This window comes from Lethenteron reissneri, chromosome 38, assembly GCF_015708825.2.
Source record: "Lethenteron reissneri isolate LAM-NWPU_2019-01 chromosome 38, ASM1570882v1, whole genome shotgun sequence".
NCBI classification, from domain to species: domain Eukaryota; kingdom Metazoa; phylum Chordata; class Hyperoartia; order Petromyzontiformes; family Petromyzontidae; genus Lethenteron; species Lethenteron reissneri.
This window is the reverse complement of record NC_083816.1, coordinates 9,201,602-9,227,328: the sequence shown is the minus strand read 5'-3', so window position 1 is coordinate 9,227,328 and position 25,727 is coordinate 9,201,602. Positions and strand designations below refer to the sequence as shown.

General features: G+C 51.5%; 1 protein-coding gene across 1 annotated transcript; it reads right to left on the bottom strand.

Moving 5' to 3' along the window:
- Positions 1-1,028: 1,028 nt before the first annotated feature.
- LOC133351614 (class E basic helix-loop-helix protein 41-like) lies at positions 1,029-21,986 on the bottom strand. The gene is made up of 5 exons (XM_061566936.1): positions 21,420-21,986; positions 20,584-20,650; positions 18,742-18,849; positions 14,734-14,845; positions 1,029-5,232 (listed from the first exon to the last, which is right to left on the bottom strand). Exons 1-5 carry the CDS (start codon positions 21,491-21,493, stop codon positions 4,361-4,363), a joined length of 1,233 nt encoding a protein of 410 aa, XP_061422920.1. The 5' UTR covers positions 21,494-21,986; the 3' UTR covers positions 1,029-4,360.
- Between the last annotated feature and the right edge of the window lie 3,741 nt (positions 21,987-25,727).

Genomic DNA, 25,727 nt, shown 5'->3' with positions numbered 1-25,727 from the left:
CCCAGCCCCTCCCTTCACGACGGACGGATACAATAATACCGTGGGCTGATGTAACCAGGAGGTTCCTAACAGTATTAAATCAGTCGATTGATGCTACCAACCCATGCACTCTCAATTTCAGCGATACCAATGGTAAGGCTTCCTTCCCCGTGTATAGCTTGGGTAAAAATCAAACAAGTCGAATCAATTGGATCTCCCACACAAGGCTAATTTAATTGAAAAATAAACTGGAAAAGCATGGTCAAGTGCTTCCACTCAGAAACCGATCGAACCATCTCTCATCACGAGACGCACATGGTCACTCATACGATGGTGGTTATTGCGTGTTGCGAAAAGTTACCCCAATGCTTTTTCGTTTTGAAGGCGACGCAAAGCAAAATCTGAGTTTTGTATTGAATAATTGAACAAAAAATAATGGTGATTTGTATGTCTGAACGCAAAAAATTACTGCCTGTCAGTTTTCGGTTAAGAGCAAGGTAAAGGAGACTGGAGACATGTAGTAATGTTTGAACATCAATCATGGTGGTTCGTTTCTATATATATTGTTGTCTGCTAAAAACGTGAACCCAAATGATGTCTATTGCAAAACCTTTCATATATAACGGGGGGCAGCACAGAGGCAGTATTGTGCACATTGTAAAATGCACCCACTGACCCGAGCTGGTGTTCGCATCAGTGGTGAGTGATCTCTGTATTGCTCACGGCTCCACCAAAACTACGCGATTAAGGTCAAACAGCCTCGTGACTGACAAGTGTGGCAAAAGCCTTTATCGCAGCGATGAATTGACACAGGGCTATCCACGATTGAAAATAATACACGGGGCGATTTTCTCAAACGTTGCGTGCAATTTGCGTATTTTTTGCAAAAACAAGAAAAACACGTTAATTGTTTAGTATAAGCAACGTTGAATAGGAGTAGGGCGATACCTCCGTGATGTTGAGTAGGTACATTTTTTTGCATGTGAAAGGAGGCATACAACAACAAAAAACATGCAACTCATAAGCAACAGCGAGCCGAAAAATCATTGACAAAAATGGCCGAGCGCTTAGAAACTCTTGACTTTTATTTAATGGTTGCGTTATAGAAGTCACGTTGTCGTCCGCGCGTCGCTCTGTGATTTTGTACAGCGCGTTGTCAATACACCTTCCACTTAATGTCGTCGACTGGCTTGAGAGGGTTAACGATGATTAGCATAAACCTACGGTCTCTTTGAGATAACATTGCGGAGGAACATTTCCTAACGCGGACTCGGGAGAGCCCCAAACTAAGGCACCATAACGAGACGGAACGACTGACAACGGCACGTGGCAGCTCAAAAAAGCCAGGCACGTGGGGCACAGGAGATGTCCGTTACAATACACATTACCACGCACAGGCAAAGTACCAGCTATTCATATACATATATACACACACACGCGCGCGCGCGCACAATGTATTATCATAATTGTTACCATTATTATCATTGTCATCATCATCACCACAGCACGTCACTTTGCAAAGTCAAAGTGCAACGCTAGACACGAAATTAAATCTAAAGGTGCGTTCAGAATTGTGCAATTTGAGTACAAAGTCAAAATGAGTCGTCATCAGTGACTCCTCCCGTGTTAAAACGGGCCTGGGGAGGTACCCATCATCATCGGCATCATCGTCGTAGTCATCATCATCAGTCATCATTGGAAATGCTTAGGCAGTGGTGAGATTTGCCACAGATCTATGGCATTGAGCAGTTTGCTCTTAATCAGAGAAACCGCTCCCCCACCAATAAGTGCAGACTCACCAAGGTGCTACTCTTTTTATCCACCCTGGAGGGATCATGATGACTAATTATGGTGATAATGGCGACAGAAGTTGACATGGCCACAATTCGAATTCGCCGTCCCAAAAATTGGCCGCCCTAAAGGTCCACGATGCGCTTAGGCTGGGGGGGGGGGGGGGACTTTATTTCTAGGACAATTGTAGCCGGCCAATTGCCATGGCAACACGTTGACCGCGATAAAAGATGACAACCACGACGCGTCCTGCCTGGCCATTCAGCACCAGCCTCGTGGGAAAGCGACGCTCATGTTGCCACCGCCTGCGATCCGATTGGAAGTTGCCACTCTCCTCCCCGCAGTTGCAATCACAGTTGCCCAACTGTGGGTAGCATCGACCAAATTTGTCCAGATTTTGGCAACTAATATATATTTGATATATTTGGGCAATTAAAATATATACCTTTTTTAAATGTGCCCAAATTTGGCCAACTAAATTGTACGTTTTCTTTTTTTCCGCAACAGAAAAACCTTTCGGTAAATGTTGGCGGTCAAAATCGGCCAAAATCGGAACCAAATTGCAAATTCACCCCGGCCATTTCATCAACGCAGGCGTTTTACAAAACAACAGCATCAGCAGCAGCATATGCGTATTTATATGCCGACGTAATCCTCGACTCGTGCTATGGAAATCAGTGATCACTTGCCCGGACCAGCCTTGGCTACTACACAGCAACGAGACACACAGACACACACAGCGTCTATGCACACACACACGCGCGCTCAGCATCTAATCACACACACACACAATAATGCCCATCGCTCCAAGTACTATGCAATGTCATTTGCGACGACAATGCGCGCCTACACAAAATATATTACGTATTGCCGCACGGACAATGCCGTGTACGGGTTGAGTTATAATATACGACGACCAATGTGTTTTATGGTGCAAATGTAAAAGTCCATTTGAAGGGAAATTTAAACCACGATCATTGATCGATGCTATTTGTCAGCAAAGGCATGGGCAGCAAAAGCCTCTATGCCGAACCGTTTACTCACTCTTGACACATTTAAGTTGTTTATCCTATATATATCACAGGTGCTGTATATTTATATATTTTTGTTGTTTATTGAAGTGTCTATGACTCCCTCCGACTTGTTCAATGTCTTCCCCAAATGATGTTTTTAAATTGTTCCTGATCGCGTGAGGTCAACGTTCTGAGAGACGGCCATCGCTGGATTAAAATCACAGTCGCCAATTTCTCGTTCTTCAATTAAGTTGGCACTGAATTAAAGCGTTGGCGTGGCCGCATCGTAGCGGAGTGCGTTGGCAAGATGCAGACGGCCACTCGATGGATTTTTCGTTGTTGTCGAGAGGAGTTCAGCGGGACATCTCGCAGAGCCGTTCTCTCGCGCACGGAGCGCACCGCCACTAGAGGTTTCCGAATGGACTCTTGTAATAATAATAAAAAAGGGCTAAATAAAAAATAAATAATCCTCATATATGCAATGTGCGCAAAGATGTAAAGATTGCGAAGCGACCGATGCTGTTTTTCTGCCAACGCACCGTCGTGCGAGATTTGTTTCCACGATGCCACGCGTCTCACGCTCCGTCTGATGTCAGGGGAGCGGGTGTGTGTGTGCGCCTGTGCACGCGTGCGTGACTCTTGTGTGTGCCTGTGCACGCGTGCGTGACTGTGCACGCATTTGGGCGCGTGTTTTTGGGGTGGGGAGGCCGAACTCGGTATTCAGGGACGTGTGCTTGATGCAGGAGAGTTGCGTTGGCGTTTCTCAGAACTGGACTTGAAGGAAAAAAAACCCCAAACAGAAGACGCTTCTAACCCTTGAATATAACGAGTGCACGCGTAGGAAATTAGAATTCGCGTGGCAGGATAGGGGAAGCAACGTGGACATTCAGACGTAGCTATACTATTAAAATATTCATGGTAGAGTTGGTATTCGTGCCATTCTTATTGCACAACGCTATCACAAAGGCACGGTGTGGCACGGATGGATATTCTGTAGAGTGCCAGGAGAGGGCGATGTTGCTGCGTACATTTACCCAATTGAGTAATTTGCAGGCAACGTTTCCCTCGTGTGCTGTCGATGCCGTCGGGAAGAGGATGTTGCTGCACGTGGTGCAGGCTGAACAAGGGGCAGGTTACACCCAGACACGATGACATCTTGACCTTGACCCCAACGCGTATCCGTGGATGGGCGTGCGTGCGTGCTGATGTGTACGTGTGTATGTAGATCACTTCATCACTGGGAGGGAGTCATCATCATCGGAATGAACTTAGCGTTATCGCTTTGCACTGCGCACGCACACACACACACGATGTGCTGCAGTGGCTCTGCGTCGTGGATAATTCTCTACGTTGTCCCGTTTCTCGTAGCGTGGCGTCGCCTTTTGCGCGGGGTGGGGGGGGTGGGGGGCTGGCCGCAAAGTTCGTGCGAGGGTTTTTTGTTTTATCCCCTTCCCTCTTTCTTTACAAAATCGTTCACGAGAGGGGACCTCCGCCGACCGCGAGCCCGAGGCGCGTCTCTCGTGCGCGGGTCGCAGAGCGTCTCTCTCTCCCTCTCCTCTCGAGCGACCGTCGGCCGCTCAGTCGCCCCGGTGCGGGGAGACAGGCCGCGGCGCCGGCTGCTGCGGCCCGTACGCGAAGGGGAACGGCTGCGCGGGCCACGCGTAGTCGCGCAGGCCGCTCTTCTCCCGCAGCAGCTGCAGGTACGCCGCCGACGGGGGGAACAGGTAGAAGGGCAGGCACAGGGCCGGGTGGGGCGGCGGCGGCGGCGGCGGCGCGAGCTGCTGCTGCCCGCGCGAGACGGTGCCCGCGCGCGGCCGTTCCGTCGGCGGGCTCGACGGCCGGGGCCGCTTCGCGACGGTGCCGCCGCACGGGGCCTCGGGCGCGTCGCCCTCGCGCTTGACGCGCGGCAGCGGCGGCGGCGGGGGGGTCGTGCGCTCCGCCCCCCCGGACGGCTCCGCCGGGGAGGGCCCGGCGCCCTCGCCGCCGTAGCCGCTGTCCGTGTCCGTGTCGTCGCTGCCGCTCGCGTCGCCGGCGGTGGCGGCGGCGGCGCAAGCGCGTTGGATGACCGGCACGCAGTTGCGCCGGGGCGCCGACTCGTCATCGCCGCCGCTGCTGCTGCTGCCGCTGCCGCTGCTGCTGCTGCTGCTGGAGAAGTGTGACTGCTGCGCCCTCTGTTGCAGGTACTGGACCTTCGCCGGCATCAGCTGCTGCTGCTGGTGGTTGTTCTCGGCGGGCGGACTTGGATCGAGCTCAACGCGTCCGACCGCGCGCTGCAGGTGGCTAAGGAGCCGCGGTCCAGAGGCGCGCTCCGTGCGTCCCAGGTAGGACATGACCTCGCGGGCGCACGACTCGTAGCCAGCGCTGTACGACAGCGACGATGAGAGGGGAGTCGATGGCGGTGACGACGATGGCGGTGATGACGATGAGCCCATGGCAGCGTTCGCTTCGCCTGTGACAGAGACGCGCGGAGCAGAAACGTCATCTCACTCGCTCGCACAAAGTGAAGGCAATTTTACTTTTTTTTTTATTGTTCATGTGCGCGTGTGTTTGATACATGATCGCTGTACCCATCGATTACCTCCCTACCTATGTTTATTTGACCAGGTAAGGCTCACTGAGCGATAGAGCTCTTTGTCAGAAGTGACCTGGCCATAAATGACAGCACGACTGTATAGCAAGTTACCATATATGATCAATACCGACCGTTAATATGGTCACACAACAGGTCTGCGATTGAGTGTTGGCGCCATGAATCCAACAAACCTGAGTTTGATTCCCATCCCTGGCTAAGATCATTGGCAAGTGATATAATACCAACTGGTTCTGGCTCACCCTCCTTCACCGACCCCTACTGACGTGCATGGTGAAGTATGGTCAAAACATCCCCCCATGGCCAACGTGGCACGGGGGAGACATCATTCCAATCGTGGATTCAAAAAGTGGCTGTTAAGTTTTTGTACTTTCATTTAACCCAACTATAGGACACAAATTCAGCGGTTTCGTAGGAATAAAAGTTTGCGAAAATGGGCAGCGGCAAGCGTCAGAGTACGGAACGCCTAATGCGGAGCGGAATCGTGCTCTCGATATTGGTAGCGAAAGTTCTCAACGTAAAGTTATTAAAAAGGCATCGTCGTGTGCCTGCCATAAATCCGCTTGTATCTCTAGTTTAATGTGGTCGGACACCCGATACATGAGACGCTGATCATTACTAACACTGGTCAACAAAAAAAAAAATTCTGGCCTGGACTTTTGCAGCTGTTTTATACTAATTTAGGGTGCTGATTCCAAATCTGATCTCAGATTTGCTCTATCACATCTCATTGTTATGCTATCGGCATACCCCGTTTTCATTGATTTTACCCGAAATTAACTCTGTCACTTATGATTGCAAGTTGTTGCGAGCCAGTGACTGTTTTAGTGTTAAAATATGGTGCTGTATTTTTAGGATAGTGTGTTTATAATATTATTTTATGTAGATATCCACATTTATTTAATATTTTTCTTCTGCAGTTTTTATTGAAAATGCAATATTTGATATCTCAAAAACCTGATGGGATAGACAAAAACTGATGCCAGATTTGAAATCAGCACCCCAAAATTACCTTAAAACCGTCGGAATACCTTATGCCAGAAAAAGTGTGTTGACCAGTGTAATTCTAGCACCCGCCTCTCGCATTTCATGGGGTTAATGTTCCAGTCCCAGATTTACACACGTGTGTGAATGTCACTAAATAACGAACTTTCTTTATTTCACCAGGTAAGGCCGACTGAGCTATGTAGATCTTTATCAGAGCGACTTGGCCATCACGTGGACATTGATAGCAGCCAAATACTCGAAACGCGTGATGTTGATTCTAAATGTGGAGCGGAGAACAAATCCACGCGACCACGCGGAGAATATGCAAACTCCAAATATGCAGCAGGCGCCAGTGTAGGGATCGAACCCACGATCTCCTGCATACCAGGCGAGGGAGTTAACATCTCCTAGCCACCGTGGCGAATGTGAGATGAACCGTCGCGATTCTGGTTTGCGATTCGATTCAAGAATTATCTTCGTTTACGTTTTTAATTCTCGTCCTCATTTTTGAATCTGAATTGTGTTGTTAATAACAGTTTTTTTGTTACGTATTCATTCGCACAGTTTTGTATGCTACATTAGCAGAAATGTAACATTAGCGAGTTATATGAACATTATTTGCATAGGTCATACCTATCAATTCTTCCACAGGTTGTTAATTATATCACGAGCGTATAGAATCGGTTTTAATCAATGAATTGATTCATCGTTACATGTCTGGCAAACACCAATACAGGGCCGGATGGCAATCCCAATGGTTTATATGATAATACTAATATACCGTTCTTTCTTCTTGGTTCTTTCGGTACCACCTGAGGACGGCTGCTTGCGTTGTGGCCGAAACGTCGTGAGAATTATTTTAGTATGTTTTATTTTTATTATTTTATTATTTCCATTCTACGTGACTTTACCGAAATAACCAAGAAGATAAAATCCCTGCAGTCACGAAAGCTTTAAATCGAAATTTATACCGTTCTTTGTCAAACCACTACTGGATGAAAACCTATTCTTAGGTTTTTTCGGTAAAGTCACGTAGGTAAAACATTACAGCCACGACAGCTGTATCATTTACTTGATACAGCTGTCGTGGTTGTGACGGTTCCACCTGAAGACGGAAGCTTGTGTTGCCTCCGAAACGTCGTGATTTATATTTTATTTTACTTTTATTAATTTTAATGTTTTACCTACATGACTTTACTGAAAAAAACCTAAGAATATGAATCCTTGCAGTCACGAAAGCTTCAAATCTAGAATGGATGAAGACCTCCCCACAAGCGTGTTGACCACGGCGGATATTTGACCACACTTCAGCACGCTAGTCAGCGTGGATTGACAATAGTGGGGAGAGGAGGCCAGGCCCGGTTCAAATGTCACTTGCCACTGACATTAGCCCAAGCCGAGAATCAACCTCAGGTCGACGGTTTCATGGTGCAGTGCCACCAAAACCATTGTGCCACCGCTCCCTCCACCGTCTTTATAATGCGCCGCATGCCCAAGAACTGGCCGACGTACGTGACCATGTCGGTCGAACTTTAATCCAGAAACCGAAGTTGAAATATCAAAATGACTCAGTGGCAGCTACGTGCAAACCTCACTCGCACACCCCCCCCCCCTCTCCTCCACCCAAGTGCTCAAGAGTGCAAGTCACCGCGCTAGGGCTATTTGAATCTCAGCACAAGTGCCAGAAGCCACGTGTTGCAATCCTGTGAGCAAGCCTCATCAATGAAGTGTGCACATGAGCTACACAGAAATAATGAAAAGTCAAAGTGCCCTCGTGTTATAATTAGCGGGGTGGGTGGCCCTCAGCTCCGGCCGGTGGTCCTTAAGCCAGCGGTGGGAATTACACTTCCTTGAGATGAGCAGCCGTGCACGGAGAGCACGCACTACACGCATGCTCCAACACGATGTGCCGCTTTGTTTACCAGCCTGAGAGCACGGGGTGACGGCGGTGACGACGACGGTGATGACAGAGCTTACCCTGGATGGGATTTGAACTTATGTCCTTAATAGTGACTGCTGCTAGTGGGCTCTGTACGCTACCTTCTTGGCTTTGGTGTCACACTGCATGGGGAGAAAATTATTAAAATTGTACAATTTTATTTGGCATCACGCTTAAGGCAATGTTGAACTTTAGGCTGACGTTGCCCAATGAGTGGGTTGCTCAGTCAGGCACAATTCTCTATACGTGTTAAAAGCATATCTAAGCTGACACTCGTTCTGTGTCTTCACGTATTTTAAATCAATTGCCTCTTGGCTTCCCGTACCAATATTACGCAGCGGCATTTGTTAAAAGCAAGCAAACCAGGTCTGTCGGAAAGACAGCGTCTGAATGTCAGTCCGACAGACCTGTTCTTCACCTGAGGACGGCTGCTTGCGTTGTGGCCGAAACGTCGTGAGAATTATTTTATTATGTTTTATTTTAATTATTTTATTATTTCCCTTCTACGTGACTTTACCGAAAGAGCCAAGAAGATAAGCCACTTTGTTGAGTTATTATCCGTGGTCAGGTTGCTTCTGTAAAATAGCCATATAGCTAGATAGCTCAGTGGGCGTTACCTGGTAGTATAAAAAAATACCATAAGAGTTTACCTTCCATCACTTCCATCGCTCCCATCACCCATTCCATCCCTCTATCCCTAACCTTCTCTCTGCTCTCTCTCTCGCTCGCTCGCTCGCCCGCTCCCTCCCTCCCCTGCCTCAATTACAACGCCTCGTTTCCTCGGGAGGGCAATTAGTGGCCGCGTGTACTGTAGAAAGGCTGGCGTGAAATACGTGGATATTTATGTCTGTAATGTGTGGGCAGGCTCCACCCATCGGGACAGCTCCCCCCGTCTGCCCCCCCCCCCCAACGCGGTCGGCATGCTGCCGAGGGGGTCCCCCCCCCGTTCCTCTTGCACCCCCTCTCACCCCCACGTCATTCCTTACCCCCCACCTCTCCTCGTTGACCCCCCCCCCCCCCAATTCCTGACGTTCCCCGCAGGGCTGAATGCGACGAGTGTGCTGACCTTTCCCCTCTGATGTTTAGCTCCACCAACTCATCCACCTCTTTCTCAGAATCAGAATATTTATTTATACGCCGGAGGAATCCGACGAGATGTAAAGCTTTTCTTTCACAGCTGCGGAGCGCGCTGCGCTACCAGCCCCCGACACCCGAGTTCGATTCCCTGGCCACGGCTGACATCGCTGCGCAAGTGATATAATCCGCGAACCCAGCTAACTGGGCTCCAATCCGTCCCCTTCACAAACCCATACCGTCTTCTTGGTTCTTTCGGTAAAGTCACGTAGAATGGAAATAATAAAATAATAAAAATAAAACATTATAAAATAATTCTCACGACGTTTCGGCCACATCGCAAGCAGCCGTCCTCAGAAAGACAGCGTCTGAATGACGCTGTCTTTCTGACAGACCTGTTCTTCACCTGAGGACGGCTGCTTGCGTTGTGGCCGAAACGTCGTGAGAATTATTTGATTATGTTTTATTATTATTTTATTATTTCCATTCTACGTGACTTACCGAAAGAACCAAGAAGATGAATCCCTGCAGTCACGAAAGCTTTAAATCTAAATTTAAACCCATACCGAGCAGCGCTGGTGAAGTACGGCCAAACAACCCATCATGACTGACATGATGTGAAGGAGGCCTTCATCCAGCAGTGGATTAACAAAGGGATGTAAAGAAAGCATGATGATGCATGCGTTAGACCGACACAAAACCTAACGACAGCCTTGGCCGACGAGGAATTTCTATTTAGCGCCAGTTCTTAGGAAGGCCATCCCAACTCGTTTGAATAACACTCCGCAGCAGCAGCCACAGTTTGCATTTTAACGCATGTACTGCATGCGGAATTTCTTTCGCACCGTACGTAGCCAACCGTGGTAATCGGAGGTGCGGTGGAAGGACAACAAACTAAACACAAAGAGCAGTTACACCCTTGGAACCTCATTTGCCAGTAAAAAATATGATAATTGTTTTTTTTACCCTTCTATCTGGCAACAAAACTGACACCTGTTTTTACAAGGAGTCATGTTTGCATAGACCACAATACCTGCAGTCATAATGCAAACAAAAAACATAACTCAGATAATGTGCACTGTCCTGATAATGTGCACATTATCTGAGTTATGTTTTTTGTTTGCATTATGACTGCAGGTATTGTGGTCTATGCAAACATGACTCCTTGTAAAAAAGGTGTCAGTTTTGTTGCCAGATAGAAGGGTAAAAAAAACAATTATCACAAAGAGCAGTTCTAAAGAAATTCGTTTTCAATTGAGATTTGAAAGTGCATAGCTCCAGTGGCTTTTTCCTATCGGAAGGAAGAGCGTTCCAGACGGCCAGCTGCAGCTGCCCCCATGTCCAGCCGTGGCCTCTGACCTCTGTGAAGTCATCTCTCCGTTTGCTACGTACGGCGCGAAAGAAATCAACAGACACATACATGTTGAACTTCTTTCGCACCACCGTAGGGTGCTAAAACCCAAGTTGGTTGGTTCCTGGTCAAAACTATCTCCAGGCAAATGACTGGCACACAGAGGTGGGCCCCCTTCCAAAACCAAACAGCCACTTTCCAAGAATCGTTTTGGTAGTTTCCTTAAAGCCGCGATTGTGGACGTTGATAAGGGATGTTCAATACGGAATGATAAGAAAAGTAAATGTGATGTATTGGTGGTACACCAGTGTATATATATAAAAAAAGCGAATTTTTCGCAATAATTATTTATATTCCCGCAATTCGCAAACCTCGGTCGTGGGCTGCGTCAAATTGAGCTGTTGTGATGTCGGTTGACACTGACGATGGAGTGGCAGCCCAAGGAAGGACGTTCGCCTGACAGCATGGCCACCGCAGTTTGGTAGAAAGGATCAAACAACTCGTGCACTGCACCGCAATGCAGATTCTTAATTGCCATGAGTGGGACGAGGATGGGGGAGCAGGCGGGCGGGGGAGGGTGGTGAGTTTAGGGGGTTAGGGGGGGGGCACGTGAGACCAGTGGTCTTGATTGGGGCAAAGCGGCGGACGGGGGGGGGGGCGTACCAAGTGGGCCGAGAAGCACCGCATTAACACTTTCGAGCGCAGTTGGAGAAAGCGTTCCAAAACACCAACTTGCATTAGCACCCTGTCACCTGACTGTGGCACACCCGCCACGCGGCGCGTCTGGGTGTGATCACACGAGTGGGAGCAGCAGCAGCAGCAGGCAGCAGGACGAAGTGTTGATGGCATGCACCGTCCGAATTTAGCATTGGTGCCTCCCCACACTGGAGGGAGTGGAGCGAAGCGGTGTGGATCTGCCATCGCAGCCACTCTCACCGCCCCCCGTGGGGGGCAGGGGCTGGTGAGAGTGGGGTTGCCTCCCTGCACCACCCCGGCACATACCCCCCCCCCCCCGTGTCGATTTAATCTCAGGGCGCAACGCCGCCACTGTGCACACTACCCGCCCCCCGCCACCCTCGCCGTGCCAACCCTATTGTGGCTGCCAATGGTAACGACACAGAAATAACCCGCGCCGCGTTCTATTAATTATTGCATGGGGCAGACTTAAGCTTCATTAGGGTGGTACGATGGTGGAAATCCACTGGATTCGTAACCTTTAATTCGCTCTGTTCTCCCACGAGTATGAGTGGGTTCGCACGCATGTTGAACTTCTTTCACACCCTACGTAGCCAACCGTGCTAATCGAAAACGCCGGTTGAGTCGATAGGGAAAGGTCGCGTGCGTTGTGGGGCAAAGAAGTCTGGGTACTTCCAAGATGTGTGACCGGCGTGGAAGAGTAGGCCAAATATTCCCTCGAGAGAGAGAGAGAGGGTGGGGGCTCTCTACAGTTGCCTCGGGTGGATGCCCTTCCGCCAGCGGTGGCGCGAGCGAGACATTGCAGGGCTGCCCCTTCACCCGTTTAGGCCACGCGTCAAACGCCTCCAACTGCTGGCATATCCAGCGCTCTGCAATCACCACCATCATCAGCAGTAGAGCGCATCAGCGAGTGTCTATCTACTGCCGAATGAAAGCCTCCCTACGCTATTGTCATTCCTGGCAGTCCTGCAATGCCACGATACATCTTCACTGCTGCACGTAAATTGAGATCATCACCGCAATTTTGCAAACACAAATCAAATTAAACCCTCTTACACCCCCTGTAGCATTGTGGAATGCTGGGTCAAGTGCTGTTAGCGAGCACCTACTAAGACTGGCTCAATGCCCGATGGAATTGGCGTGGACTGCAACTACGGCCCATCTCGGTTGCCTTCTACTCGGTGCTGATGTCCACCGGCACACACCGGCTAGGGCACCTCCGTTGTTTCAGCTACCGCCGCCCGGGAGATGGAATTGGAAAACCTCCGGCCGGTTTGGAAGTCGAGTTGGGCCAAGCGCTACGCCGCGGCGGTGCCATCGGTGGCATTGGCGGCATCGGTGGCCACTCGCGGGGGCTCTTCATCGCAAGGCCCGCGGGTGGCCCCCGGTGGCCTTTTAGTGCGGCCCCCCCCCGACAATTACACAAATGTGAAAACACTCCCCCTACCCTCCCATCATTATCGTGCTGCCAAACCCCAATGGGTTTCAAATGCGTGGCGGCCCTCGCACTGATGATGTCTTATCGGCGAAAGTGCCACCCCGCCCCGCTCCACCCATCCACTGAAATCGAGTGAAGACCCACGGTAAGTGGTGTAGAACACGGTGAGTGATGTCCACCACTCGCCGTGTTCTTGGTAAACAAACAACAACAACACTTGAATGCGAAATTCGTTGGGGTTGCAACCCACAGGTGCCACTCCGCGTTGCCCTAAATAACAGTGGGATTATAAATACCTTGAAGGGGGAGACGCCGAGCGGCGGTCATCTCATTTGCGTCCCCCCCCCCCCCCCCCCCGTGTCTATTTTGGGAGTCGTTTAGACTCAGCTGGGACCACCACGGCGGGCGCAGCGGTGGGGGGTCCACTTACCCAGATGGTGCGCGCATCCCAAGTGTGGCCAACGGGGGCGCTCTTAACCCCAGAAGCAATCTTCGTAGGGCCCCCCCCCCCCGCACCCGTCCACCCCCCCCCCCCCCCGTCCGTGAGCCATTGTCCGTTGGTACCCAAAGCCACCTTTGTTTTAACGAGGTCTTTTTCGCTCCACATTACGGATTTTGTTAGATTATTAAGATTATTATTTAGATGATGATTTAAATTATTATCTCGAGTAGTATTTAGATTATTCAGACGATTATTTAGGTTTTTTTTAGATTAGTATTTAGATTATTATTTAAATTATTCAGATGATTATTTCGATTATTACGAAGTTTTTATTTATTCAGATTGTGATTGAGATTATTGTAGATTACTATTTTGATTATTATTTAGATTATTCAGATGACTATTTCGATTACCATGAAGATTTCTATTCAGGTTGTGATTTAGATTATTATGTAGATTACGATTTCTACATGATTATTATTTAGATTATTCAGATGCTTACTTAGATTATTATTTAGATTATTTCGCCGCTCTAAATTCCCACGTGGTGCGCCACTTTGCCACTTGTGGGCAGGTCGCTTTCGAGTTAGAAGTTAAAACCCCGGCGGGCTGTGGTTTAGTTGTATTAGTATGTTTTTGGGTGATTTGTTAACCTTGATTGTACTTTGCACTACTATCGCGTTTTGGTATCGTTTGTTGTTGTAACTTCCTTACCCTCCTCGACTGGACATCGGTGAAAAAGAGCATTATAGCTCATCAGATTCCTCCAGTATAAATAAATATTCTGATTCAATATGACGTCTCTAACTTGTGCACGTTATCTAATTTCCGTCTTGCTCTACCTGGCATCATCATCATTATCACCATATCACCATCAGCCATGATCAAGCCAATGATTCCCCAAAACCGTCACCACCTCTCACAGTCCTGTGATGTAAAAATCCATGGAGTAACTGCACGTGGTTCCGATATCATCGCTCCATCTCCGAGGTGGTAAATTCCAGGGCGTGTTCCCTGCTTTGGCTGCCACTCCGTGGTTAGTCACGGTGGCGAGATGTTAACGACCTCGCCATGTATACAGGAGGTCGTGGGTTCGAACCCGACCCTGACGCCTGCTGAATATTTGTAATTTGCGTGTCTCTCTCTCTCCTCTCGTGGTCTCGTGGATTTTCTCCGCGTCCTCCGGTTGGTCCCTCCACATTTAGAATCAACGCGCATTCAGAGTATTTGGCTGCTATAAATTTGCCACTTCATTGAAATATAATGTGTCCAGGTCGCTTCTGAAACAACAGCTATATTAGCGAGTGGGTCTTAGCTGGTTAAAAGTTCAGTTTGTAGTTTAGTTGAGTTTTTGCTCCCGCTGGTTTGAGCGGGCATGAGAGTGTGAATTCGTGGCCCGGGCCGTGTGAGTGTTTGTCTGTGTTGAGCCGTACCGCTCTGCAGGGCGGCGATGTGCTCCTTCTGTTGCTGTGAGAGCGCGGTGAGGGCCTGCATGTGCTGCACCGTGAGCTCCAGCACCACGGCCTTCTCCAGGTGTCCCAGCGTCTGCACAGGACCACGGTGCAAGAAGACAAGGATTTAGAGCCTATGGATTGGCATTGACAGCGAGCGCTTAAATGACTCGGCAACTCAAAGCAGCCTTACATCAACATCTCATCCCAACCACTGCAATGCCTGCTGCAGTCTAACCCAAGGGGACCTCCCCAGCGGCAGCTGTCCCTACGCGGTCATTGACCGGTTCAGATATCGCTCACCGCCGATGTTATTCGTGGCCCCGGGAATCGAACTCAGGTGGCCGGGTTTATATCGCAGTGCGCGCTAACCACCGCGCCACCGCTCCACCCAAGGTGTTAACAGCCACACCGCACGGTCTTGTGCGAGTGCTGTTTGTGTTTATGGCCCGGTATTGACTTGGGGGTTCCCGTTTTCACAACACAATACGACCGCGGCGGCTTCGAGCAGGGCAATAAGCCAACCCGTGGAGTCGCAAGCCCCCCCCGCCTCCACCACCTCTCTTGCGAAAAGCAGTTTATTTTGCAGAGTGGCACGTGTGAGAAAGGGTGGGGGAACAGCCTCCGAGTCGAACAATGGACCAAGGATCAATAACGCGAGCTCCACGTAGCCGCCTCGAGACCAACAACGCGACCAACACGCGGCACGCGCACGCTACTTGGGGATCGGTCCCACGTGCGTGCCACACGCCTGGCGCTGCTGTTTCGTGGGATTTCAATCGAGCCACCAAGAATCCAACAAGGCGTGGGAGTGAGCGAGCAGGCGGGCGGGTGGGCCGTGTTCGGACGTCTGCTGCTGCGACCCAACTTCTATTCCTGGCCGTTGCTGTGACTCACATCGGCAGCGAGTGATTTACCCAAATCTGTCCTGCCCCCCCCCCCCCTAACACCCCCCGCCGACCCAGCCCCCGATTTCGATGCGATACAAGTGTGTTGTTAGCATCAATAATCGAGTCATTTGACGTTCAGCATTGTCGCACCGTGCGCAGAAAGGCGACTGCTGCAGCCACCAAAAGCGAGAAACAAGACTTGATTGTTTAATCGACTCGCGACAATGCGTTGAATCGGTGGTGAATCATTAGACCTCTCTAACCTCTAGACTCGTGGGAGTAAACAATGCTGCATCGTCCGTCATTTCCTCCAAATATCCCGCAGAATAACAATAAAAAAATTAACAAGGAACCTGCACTCTGATATTTCGGAATTCCCCTAAATTGCCAGACTGCCTGCGCACACTCACTCCCTCCAGAGACAAAGATCCCCCGTGTAGCCTGAACAGACTGTTGGGGCAAGTGCTGTTAGCGAGCACCTATGAAGGCCGGAACGGTACACGAGGGGGTGGGTGGCAGGCACCACGCCCGATCACCTTTGTCTCCCCAGTGGCGATGTTTACACACCGCACCAGGTACTCATTTGAGGCCGAGTCGACCTAGGGGAGGCCCAGGACCGGTTCAGATAATCGTTACACCGGTGTTGGCCGTGAGCGGGAATCGAACTCGGGTCGCCAGTTTCGTAGCGCAGCGTAGCGCTGACCGCTGCACCACCGCTCCCCACACACCCACACACAAGAATCGCTGCCAAAGTTCTGAGAATTGCCTTTGGTTCCCAGCACCTGTGTAAACCCAAAACCCCCCAAAAGAATCTGACCGCAGACGCCAGAGGCCTGTTGACTCTGGGGCCACGTTTGCATGATAACGGATGCCCCGTGAGTTAGGTCACCCACACTGAAATGGCTGGCCGATCTCCGTTAGGATTACAAAGCCAGTGGGAATTCCACGTTCCTGTGGCAGGGAGCAGTCTGTCCAAGCGCTCTCTAGCACTAACCAAGTTGTGCAACCTCAACAATGTGTGACGCTCATTTTATCGACCCAGGAGGAACTGCCTGGGAAGGATTGTGATGGATGGTGATAGGTGATTATGGATGATTGATTGTTTGATTATGGTTGATAATGACAATGATGATAGAGGAGACATGAAGGAAAATAGATGATGATGACAATGATGCATGGCTACTGCCAATGATGATGATAATACTAATGTGTCGGTTAGTGAGATGATGATGTGTGATGATGGTCCATGATGGCAATGATGGATGATGGCTATAGCTGCTGCCACCGAGGTATTGATGATCGTGATGATGATGGATAATAATTCTAAATAATGGCTACGAGCAATGGGTGTTGCTGCTACTGCTGCCGATGATGTTTTTTTTCTTTATGATGGATGATGATTTATAGATACCAATGATTGTGGATGGACGAGAATGATGATTATGGCTGATCCTGCGGCTTTTAATTCGCTGCCGTTAAAGCAAATAACCTCCAGCCGCCCTTGGACTGATGCTTGCGAATCGCACCATGAGTTGACACACACACACTATGTGCCATATCATAAAGTCATAAATAGAAAGTCTTTATGAAATCATATTCCAAGTATACGCTTCGCAGTAAGTCGCTTCCCATGTAATTAACGCTCAGAGCTGGGACAACTGCCATCGGGTTGAAGTCAAAGATGTTTAGGTGTAAAAAAAAAAACCTTCCAGAGTAACACACTCGCAAAAGTTGGCCCTGACACACAAACACACACTGCATGATAACACAAAGGCGCATACACGCTAGCCAGGAGCGGCACACACACACACACAAGCCTGATAAACATGTACACACGCGCACGCGAAAGCTGGCTCTCACAAGCACATACATAAGCAAAATTAACAAAAAACACTCATCACATTCGTCTGGCTTACACAAATATATATGACCGTTCTTCACAGGAGAGTTTGTGGCTTCTCTGTGTGCTGTGAAGGGCCCATTGCATGTGCAGCCACTGCCAGAGAGAGGCAGCAGTGTCACCAAGTGTTTGCTTTCATACGTTAGCTAGCTGAGCACACAAAGACACGCACACGTTGTCACACCGAGCAGATCTTACACACAACGCAAGGCGCCGGGCTCACACGTGCAGAGGAGACACGCGCACGCTCACCCCACACAAAGACAAAGAAGATCTCCCCCCCCCCCACCACCGTGTAGCCTTAACAGAGCGTTGGGGCAAGTGCTGTTAGCGAGCACCCATGAAGGTTGGCACGGCATACGAGGGGGTGGGCGGTCATCACCACCCCACCAGGTACTCATTGTAGGCTGAATCGACCTAAGGGGAGGCCCGGCTCGGGTTCGAACTCGGGTTCGCCGGTTTCATAGTGCAGCACGCTATCCGCTACACTACCGCTCCCTATTCACACAAAGACACAAAGGCGAAGATCCCCCGTGTAGCCTTAACAGACCGTTGGGGCAAGTTGCTGCTAGCGAGCAGCACCGATGAAGGCCGGCACGGCACACGAGGGGGTGGGTGGCCAGCATCACGCCCGCGTGTGTCACAAAGACACACACGCACGCTCACACACGAAGTCAAAATACAACAGGTCCTCATTTGAATGCTGAGTCTACTCTACTCTCACATACACACACGCTCACCTCCCTGACACTTACTCTTCCACTCATCGCTCACAAACGGAAACATTCACTCAATCTCACACTCGTCCGCTCGCATAGAGAGTCTCCCCCACTCACTCACCCACCCATTCCCCCATCAACTCACTCACCCACCCACCCACCCATTCCCCCATCAACTCACTCACCCACCCACCCACTCACCCACCCACCCACTCTCCCACTCACCCAATTCCCCACTCACCAAATCCCCCACTCGCTCACCCACCCGCTCACCCACCCAATTCCCCACTCACCCACCTGCTCACCCACCCACCCACTCTCCCGCTCACCCACCCACCCATTCTCCCGCTCACCCATCCACCCCCCCACTCACTCACCCACCCAATCCCCCACTTACTCACTCACCCAACCACTCACCCACCCAACCACTCACCCACCCACTCTCCCACTCACCCACCCACCAATTTACTCGCTCACTCACCGCTAGCTTCAAGTTCTCTGGCAGCAGCTCCTTGAGCTGCACGATGCACTCATTGATCCGATCCCTCCGCTTCTTCTCGATCAATCTGTGCGGCAGCTTGTAGCCCTCCTGCACACACAACAGCGGAGTGATGTTAGCGAGCGCCTATCAAGGGCGGCGCAAAATGAAAAGACAACGACCTGTCTCCACATCGCTGATGTCTACACACGCATCGAACTGGGAACTCTTTTTAAGGCTGAGTCAACCTAGGGGCGGAGGTAGCCCGAGATTGGTTAAGATATCACTGGCCGTTGGTGTTAACCTGGAATCGAACTCAGGCGGGCCGAGTTTGTAGCGCAGTGCGCTAAACCACCGCGCCACCGCTCCCATTCCCGTCGCAGTCGTCTTCTACACACTTTTATTGAACTTGCCGTGTTGTCCGTTTCTATTCTTTCAAATCTTGATATCTTCGTATGTACGAAGCAAAACGAGCTGAAATTGTCAACACAGATTCCCCGTCTCGCGTGACAATTGAAGATTTCATAATAGAAAAATAAACCTGTCCAGGTCCCGCCGATCCTGAACCTAGTCGTGGTTTTGTTTTTACTTAATTTCTTTCTTCTGCATTCAAACGCCAAAGAAAAAGCCCTAGTTGTGTCTGGACCCCAGTATGAGTTTACATTTCCATCTCAAATCGAGCAGAACACAGCCACCTGCTTATGGGGGGTGGGTGGTGGCACAGTTGTCAACAACAACAACAACCAACACAGCAAAGGAGAAAATGAAACACACGGCATAATGATATCTCATAAATGGGATACATATTCATGAGCGCATATTCATTTCATCGGGGAGTTGAGCAGAGCAGTGGACCGATCAGTGGCGCCCGGCGTGCCTCTTGTGCACTCCGTTCTGAAGCAGACCGCCCCAGTTTGATTCCCGGACACGGCAACACATTACTGGAGACTGGCGAGACGAGATTTCTGAAACGGTTTTGGCATCTCCCCCCCACCCCACTCCCTACAAAGACAAAGATCCCCCATAAAGTCTTAACAGACTGTAGGGGCAAGTGCTGTTAGCAAGCACCTATGAAGGCCAGAACGGCACACGAGGGGGTGGGTGGCCAGCACCACGCCCGACCGCCTTTGTCTCCCTAGTCGCGATGTTTACACACCGCACCAGGTACTCATTTGAGGCTGAGTCGACCTAGGGGAGGCTCGGGACCGGTTCAGATAATCGTCACTGGTGTTGGCCGTGAGTGAGAATCGAACCCGTGTCGCCGGGTTCATAGCGCAGCGCGCTAACCGCTACCTACAAGCACACCTTCACCAACCCGCACTGAGCAGCGTGGTGAAGTATGGTCATACAACCCAGCCCCCCCGCCCCCCCATGACCGGACTTCGTCCAGCAGTCGAGTGACAATGAGCTGTAACTTCAAAAAGGGGAATATCGAATACGTTGAAAATGACTGATGTACATTCAAAAAAATGTTCAAGTGCCCAAATGGTGCACAGATTTAGCGAACGACTCCACCGCTCCTGATTGTTATTAATACCTATGACTTTGTGTGCATAACTCTGAAAATCCTAAAACTAACATTTTCCAATGTAGCCCCCCCCCCAAAGATTAGGGTTATGACGTGCATTGGTTTTACTCAAAGGGCATGCTCAGGACAAAGTTCTACATTGCTTAAAAAAAAAACCTCGCGCTTAAAATGAACACACAAACTATCCAAATCATCAGTGAACAGAGTTATTCGCCTCCCGTGTTTGGCGCAATGCTGAAGCCGAGTTTTGTTGTTGTACCAAACAAAAGCCCGCTTTCGGGTTACCGGTACAGTCTATTATGTGGACTGTGACACACCTTGCTATCTTCCCTCTTAATGCTTCGCCTCGATCGTGCGCCGTACATGAACGCCTGATAATCCATCCTGTCGGACATGAGAGATACACAGACGGTCACACACAAGGCAAAGGCCCCCCGTATAGCCTTCACGTATTTTTTGGAGCAAGTGATGTTAGCGAGCACCGATGAAGACCGGCACGGGACACGACGGGGTGACCAGCACCACGCCCGCCCGCCTTTGTATCCCCAGTGCCAATTCTCACACATTGCACCAGGCACTCATTTGAGGCCGAGTCGACCTAGAGGGGAAGGCCGGTCGGACAGGTTCAGATAATTGTCAATCGGTGTCGGCCGTGAGCAGGAATCGATTTCGGGTCGCCGGGTTCGTAGCACAGTTGGCTACGTACGGTGCGAAAGAAGTTCAACATAAGTACAAAGCGCATTGCCCTAACCACTAGACTAGCGATTCCCGGTCTCCACGCACACAGACACGCACGCACATATAGACACACCGCCATACACACAGATCGACACACACAGCAGACAGACACCCACGCAGACAGAATCACAATCTTTATTTATACTGGAGGAATCCGATGAGCTATGAAGCTTTTTTATCACATATGTCCAGTAAACACACACACAGACGCAATAACACACCGGCACACGAGACACGCGCAGAGACACACGATGAAACACAGACACACACACAAGAACACACAGAGACACGGAGATATTTCGACACACACACACGCGAATATCACTTTACATTATGGGCACCAATCGCACCCACATCAAGGTGTGCGTTCGCATCGACAGGTGGAGTTGTGTGGCACAGCGGCACGCAGACTCACCCTCCTCCTCCTTGCAGAGATCCATCGCCCATCACGGAGAACCGCGACTCGGAGTTGACAAACGAAGTCTCCATTGTGTTCGTCCTTCACAGCCAGAACTAAAACTCTGCAACTGCTTATGGACGCGGCGTCGAGTACGGAACGTGCTGAAATTTAGATCGTGCGAGCTGACATATCTCTCCACGCGCTAGCGACTGGCAAGGTAACTCGGCAGGCGGGGGGGGGGGGCAGGCAGGTATATGGGCTGGTAGGTGGGCAGGAATGTAAGCAAGGCAGGCAGGTAACGCGATGCGAGTGTGTAGGTGAGGGTCTCCGTTATCCAGTCGGCTGCGCGCGCTGCACTCCCGAGGAAGATTTTTCGCTTCTGCAGTTTTGCTCCGTGCGTGGCTACTGGCACCAACTCGCTCGCACGCACGCACGCGCGGATACACCCACACACACATACACGGACGCACGTACACACACACACAGACGAAACGAGCACGCGCGCACGCACGCGCGCCGCGCAGACAACGCCCCGGCACCGACGCGACGTCACCCGGGCGCGCACGCTAGAGTTCACGTGCGGCCGGGGGAGGAGGGAGGGAGGAGGGAGGGAGGGATGGGGGGGGGTGGCAGGGGGGGTGGAGGATGTGGGGTGGGGGGCTAAGGGGTTTTGAGCGGTGGGAGGGAGAGGAGGGAGGGGTGAGAGGAGGGCGATCGGGGATGAGGGGGGGGGGCGCCCGTGAGCTGTGCCGCCTGAACACGAAGTGAGTCCCTGTGGCGGGGAACGTGTGGGAGGTAGTGGGGAGGCGGTGATGGTGGTGATGATGATGGTGGTGGTGGGGGGGTCTTGACAGAGAGAGGGAAGGACAACAGTGAGAAGTGGAGACGCGCAGAGATATTACAGAGAGGACCACGCGGAGACGCAGGGAGGGGGCCACTGGGGGGGGGGGGGAACAGACGAGGACACACCGGGACACGGAGCTAGACGGACAGAGATGTAGAGCGATATAGATAGAGATAGATAGAGAGATCGAGAGAGAGAAATCGAGAGGCGTAAACACACGGAGAGAGTCGCACGTGCACAGGGAGAGTGGCGCAGCAGAACAAACATACGAAGAGAGACGAACAGACGCGGCGCAGAGACCCGGAGAGAGACACCGCGGACAGAGAGGCAGAGTTGCGGTGGCCCTGAGGACATGACGGGGGGGGGGGCGGGGCGGGCGGGGGGGTCTAGTCGTGCAGAGGAAGCTCTGCTGCACGGTAGGAGCAGAGAGGAAGATTTCAGGAATTCGGCTCGGGTGGAGGAGGAGGAGGGGGGACGCGAGGATGGACGCTTCTGGGTGTGCGATCCCTTGCGCCCATCATACAGGATGGTCCAGATGTCTCGTGACCCCCCCCCCCCAATTGACGTCAAACATTGCTTTCCTTTGCATATAATTGAACGTTTGAGATCATTAGATGGGGGTCACGAGACATCTGGACCACACTGTAGATATCACCCCGCGGCTAGAGTAGGTGGGTGACTGCGTCCCACATGAACGGCACGGAAAACTCTCTCTCTCCTTTAACACGCACTGACCGGCGTGGTGAAGTATGGTCAAACAACCATCATGACCGGCACGGCGTGGGGGGAGGCCTTCATCCAGTAGCGGATTAAAAAAAGGAGCTGTCAGTGATTTATACTTGAACTAGGCTGGCAACGGGTGGGTGGTGTTGGGTGGTGATGGGGGTTAGGTGTGGTTGGGTGGTTTTGTGGGTGGTTTGGTGGGTGGTGTTGGTTGGTGTTGGGTGGTGATGGGTGGTTGGGTGATGGGGTGATGTTGGGTGGTGTTGGGTGATGTTGGGTGGTGGGGTGATGGTTGGGTGGTGTTGGTGATGGGTGGTTGGGTGGGTGTTGGGTGGTGGGGTGGTGATGGGTGATGTTGGGTGGTTGGGTGGTGGGGTGGTGTGGTGGTGATGGGTGGTTGGGTGTTGATGGGTGGTGATGGGTGGTGTGGTGGTGTTTCCCGATTCTCCAGTCTTAAGCGTTACGCTCCGAACTCCAAAATATTACACGACTCATTGGAGTATTAATAGGTGCTCGCTAACAGCGCTCGCTCCAGCAGTTGTCCACGTTAAACTGGAGTACATCTGTAACAAAATACGTACCATTGCTGTGTACAATACGCGTAGACGACCGTGGCTCAGTGACGGATGTAAATTATGATGATATAATATTTGTAGTCGAGTCGACGATAAAACGTAGAAAATAACTTAATTTGGGCCCCCAAAAGTAATTATATATTTTTTTTCACGAGGCAGGCTTAACTTAAAGTTCTGCAAGTCTCGCGACAAACTCGTGTTTACAGAAGAACGATTCCCACCATCACTGAAACAAGAACATCGACTGCACTCCGATTTCCAAGCAGTGTGTATAAAGATAAAGACAAAGTCTCTCCCCCCTCCCGCCACAATAGCCTTAACAGACGTTTTGGGGCAAGTGCTGTTCGCGAGCACCTACGATGGCCAGCACCACGCCCGGCCGCTTTTGTCTCCCGCACCAGGTACTCATTTGAGGCGTAGTCGACCTAGGGGAGCCCCATGACCGGTTCAGATAATCGTCACTGGTGTTGGCCGTGAGCGGAAATCGAACTCGGGTCACCGGGTTCGTAGCGCGAACCGCACGACATACATACACATTTATCAATTAACATCCCCATGTATCAAGACTGGGAAAATGTTGTGTCATCGTGCCCCTATTAAGGTCGGGAATGGCACGGACGAGAGCGATGTGGTCAGAACCACGGCCGACCGCCTTTGTCTCTCTCGTAGCGATGTCTGCACCTCGCACCGGGCTACTCTCACGCAAGTCCCGAGTCGCCCTCGGGGACGCCCAGGCCACCGGTTCAAATAAATCGCCACTGACGTTCGCCGTGGCCCGCGGTCATGGAACTCAGGTGGGCCGGTTTCGTAACTCGGTGCGCAAATCACCGCTCCGCACTTACTATACACACACACATGCCCACGCACACACAAACAACACTGACATGCACCGACTGAGCTATGCCGTGTGTGTGGGGAGGGGTGGGGGGTAAGGGCGACTCAACACTACTGCTGGATGTTTATTCTCGCTCGGGAGGTTGGGTGGTGGTGTATGGGGGTGGAGGGGTGGAGGGGTGGAGGGGTGGCCGAGGCACGCACGCACGTGCGTGTGCGAGTCCTAATCTCCCCTTCTCTCTTCTCGCAGCAGCAGCAGGATCATGCTCAGGGCACGTATGTTTACGCGCCCCTCCGGGTCCAGAAAAAGCGCAGCCGAGTCGCCTTTCCCCTCCACCCCCCCCCGTCTTCATCCATCCACCCCCTTACACACCCCTCCCCCCATCCTACCCAGCATCACCACTCCTCTACCCCAGCAATAACCCCACGCTACCCCCAACGCCGTCCTCAGAGCCCCCCCCCCCTCGCGCACCCAGCCCTCACCCCCTCCCCTCCCCACAAGCCCCCGTGGGGTTTTCTCCTTCCCCCCCTCCCCCGCCTCCCCCCGCCTCCCCCCCCTCCTCCCCCACGGCGCTGCGCTGCCTACCGTGGTGGTGTCCGAGCCAAGGAGGCGGCGCGCCACGCAACCCACCCACGCGCTGCGCGCGTGCGCGTGGCCCCAATGCGGTGCTCGCACGCATTGGGGCAAAGCGATAGACGGAGATGGAGACTGGTCCGGTAGACAGATAGACAGACAGATAGACAGATAGACAGACAGACAGATAGACAGACAGACAGATAGACAGATAGACAGATAGACAGACAGGCAGACAGGCAGACAGGCAGACAGGCAGACAGACAGACAGACAGACAGACAGACAGACAGATAGACAGACAGAGACAGACAGACAGGCAGGCAGACAGGCAGCCAGACAGACAGACAGACAGAGACAGACAGACAGGCAGGCAGACAGGCAGCCAGACAGACAGGCAGACAGAGACAGACAGACAGGCAGACAGAGACAGACAGACAGACAGGCAGGCAGACAGACAGACAGACAGGCAGACAGAGACAGACAGACAGGCAGGCAGGCAGACAGGCAGCCAGACAGACAGACAGGCAGGCAGACAGACAGGCAGGCAGACAGACAAACAGGCAGGCAGCCAGACAGACAGACAGCCGGACGTACGGTAAGATAGGCTGCCTGATAGATGGACAGGCCGGATTTGGCTGATGGATCGTCAGGCTGGCTGGCGGGATACCACACCGACACGCAGATAGGCTGGCCGACAGAGACGATCGTGTTGACAGATCAGATCGAGAAGCATACAGGCAGGCAGGGAGACAGGCAGGCAGACACAGAGAGG

Excerpts from the sequence above, each read along its gene's own strand:
- LOC133351614 (XM_061566936.1), bottom strand. The coding sequence starts at position 21,493 with ATGGAGACTTCGTTTGTCAACTCCGAGTCGCGGTTCTCCGTGATGGGC. Across the intron at positions 14,846-18,741 it reads CAGAGAACTTGAAGCTAGCG|ACGCTGGGACACCTGGAGAA; the intron begins GTGAGTGAGCGA and ends GGTCCTGTGCAG. Across the intron at positions 5,233-14,733 it reads CATCGCCGCCCTGCAGAGCG|GCGAAGCGAACGCTGCCATG; the intron begins GTACGGCTCAAC and ends TCTCTGTCACAG.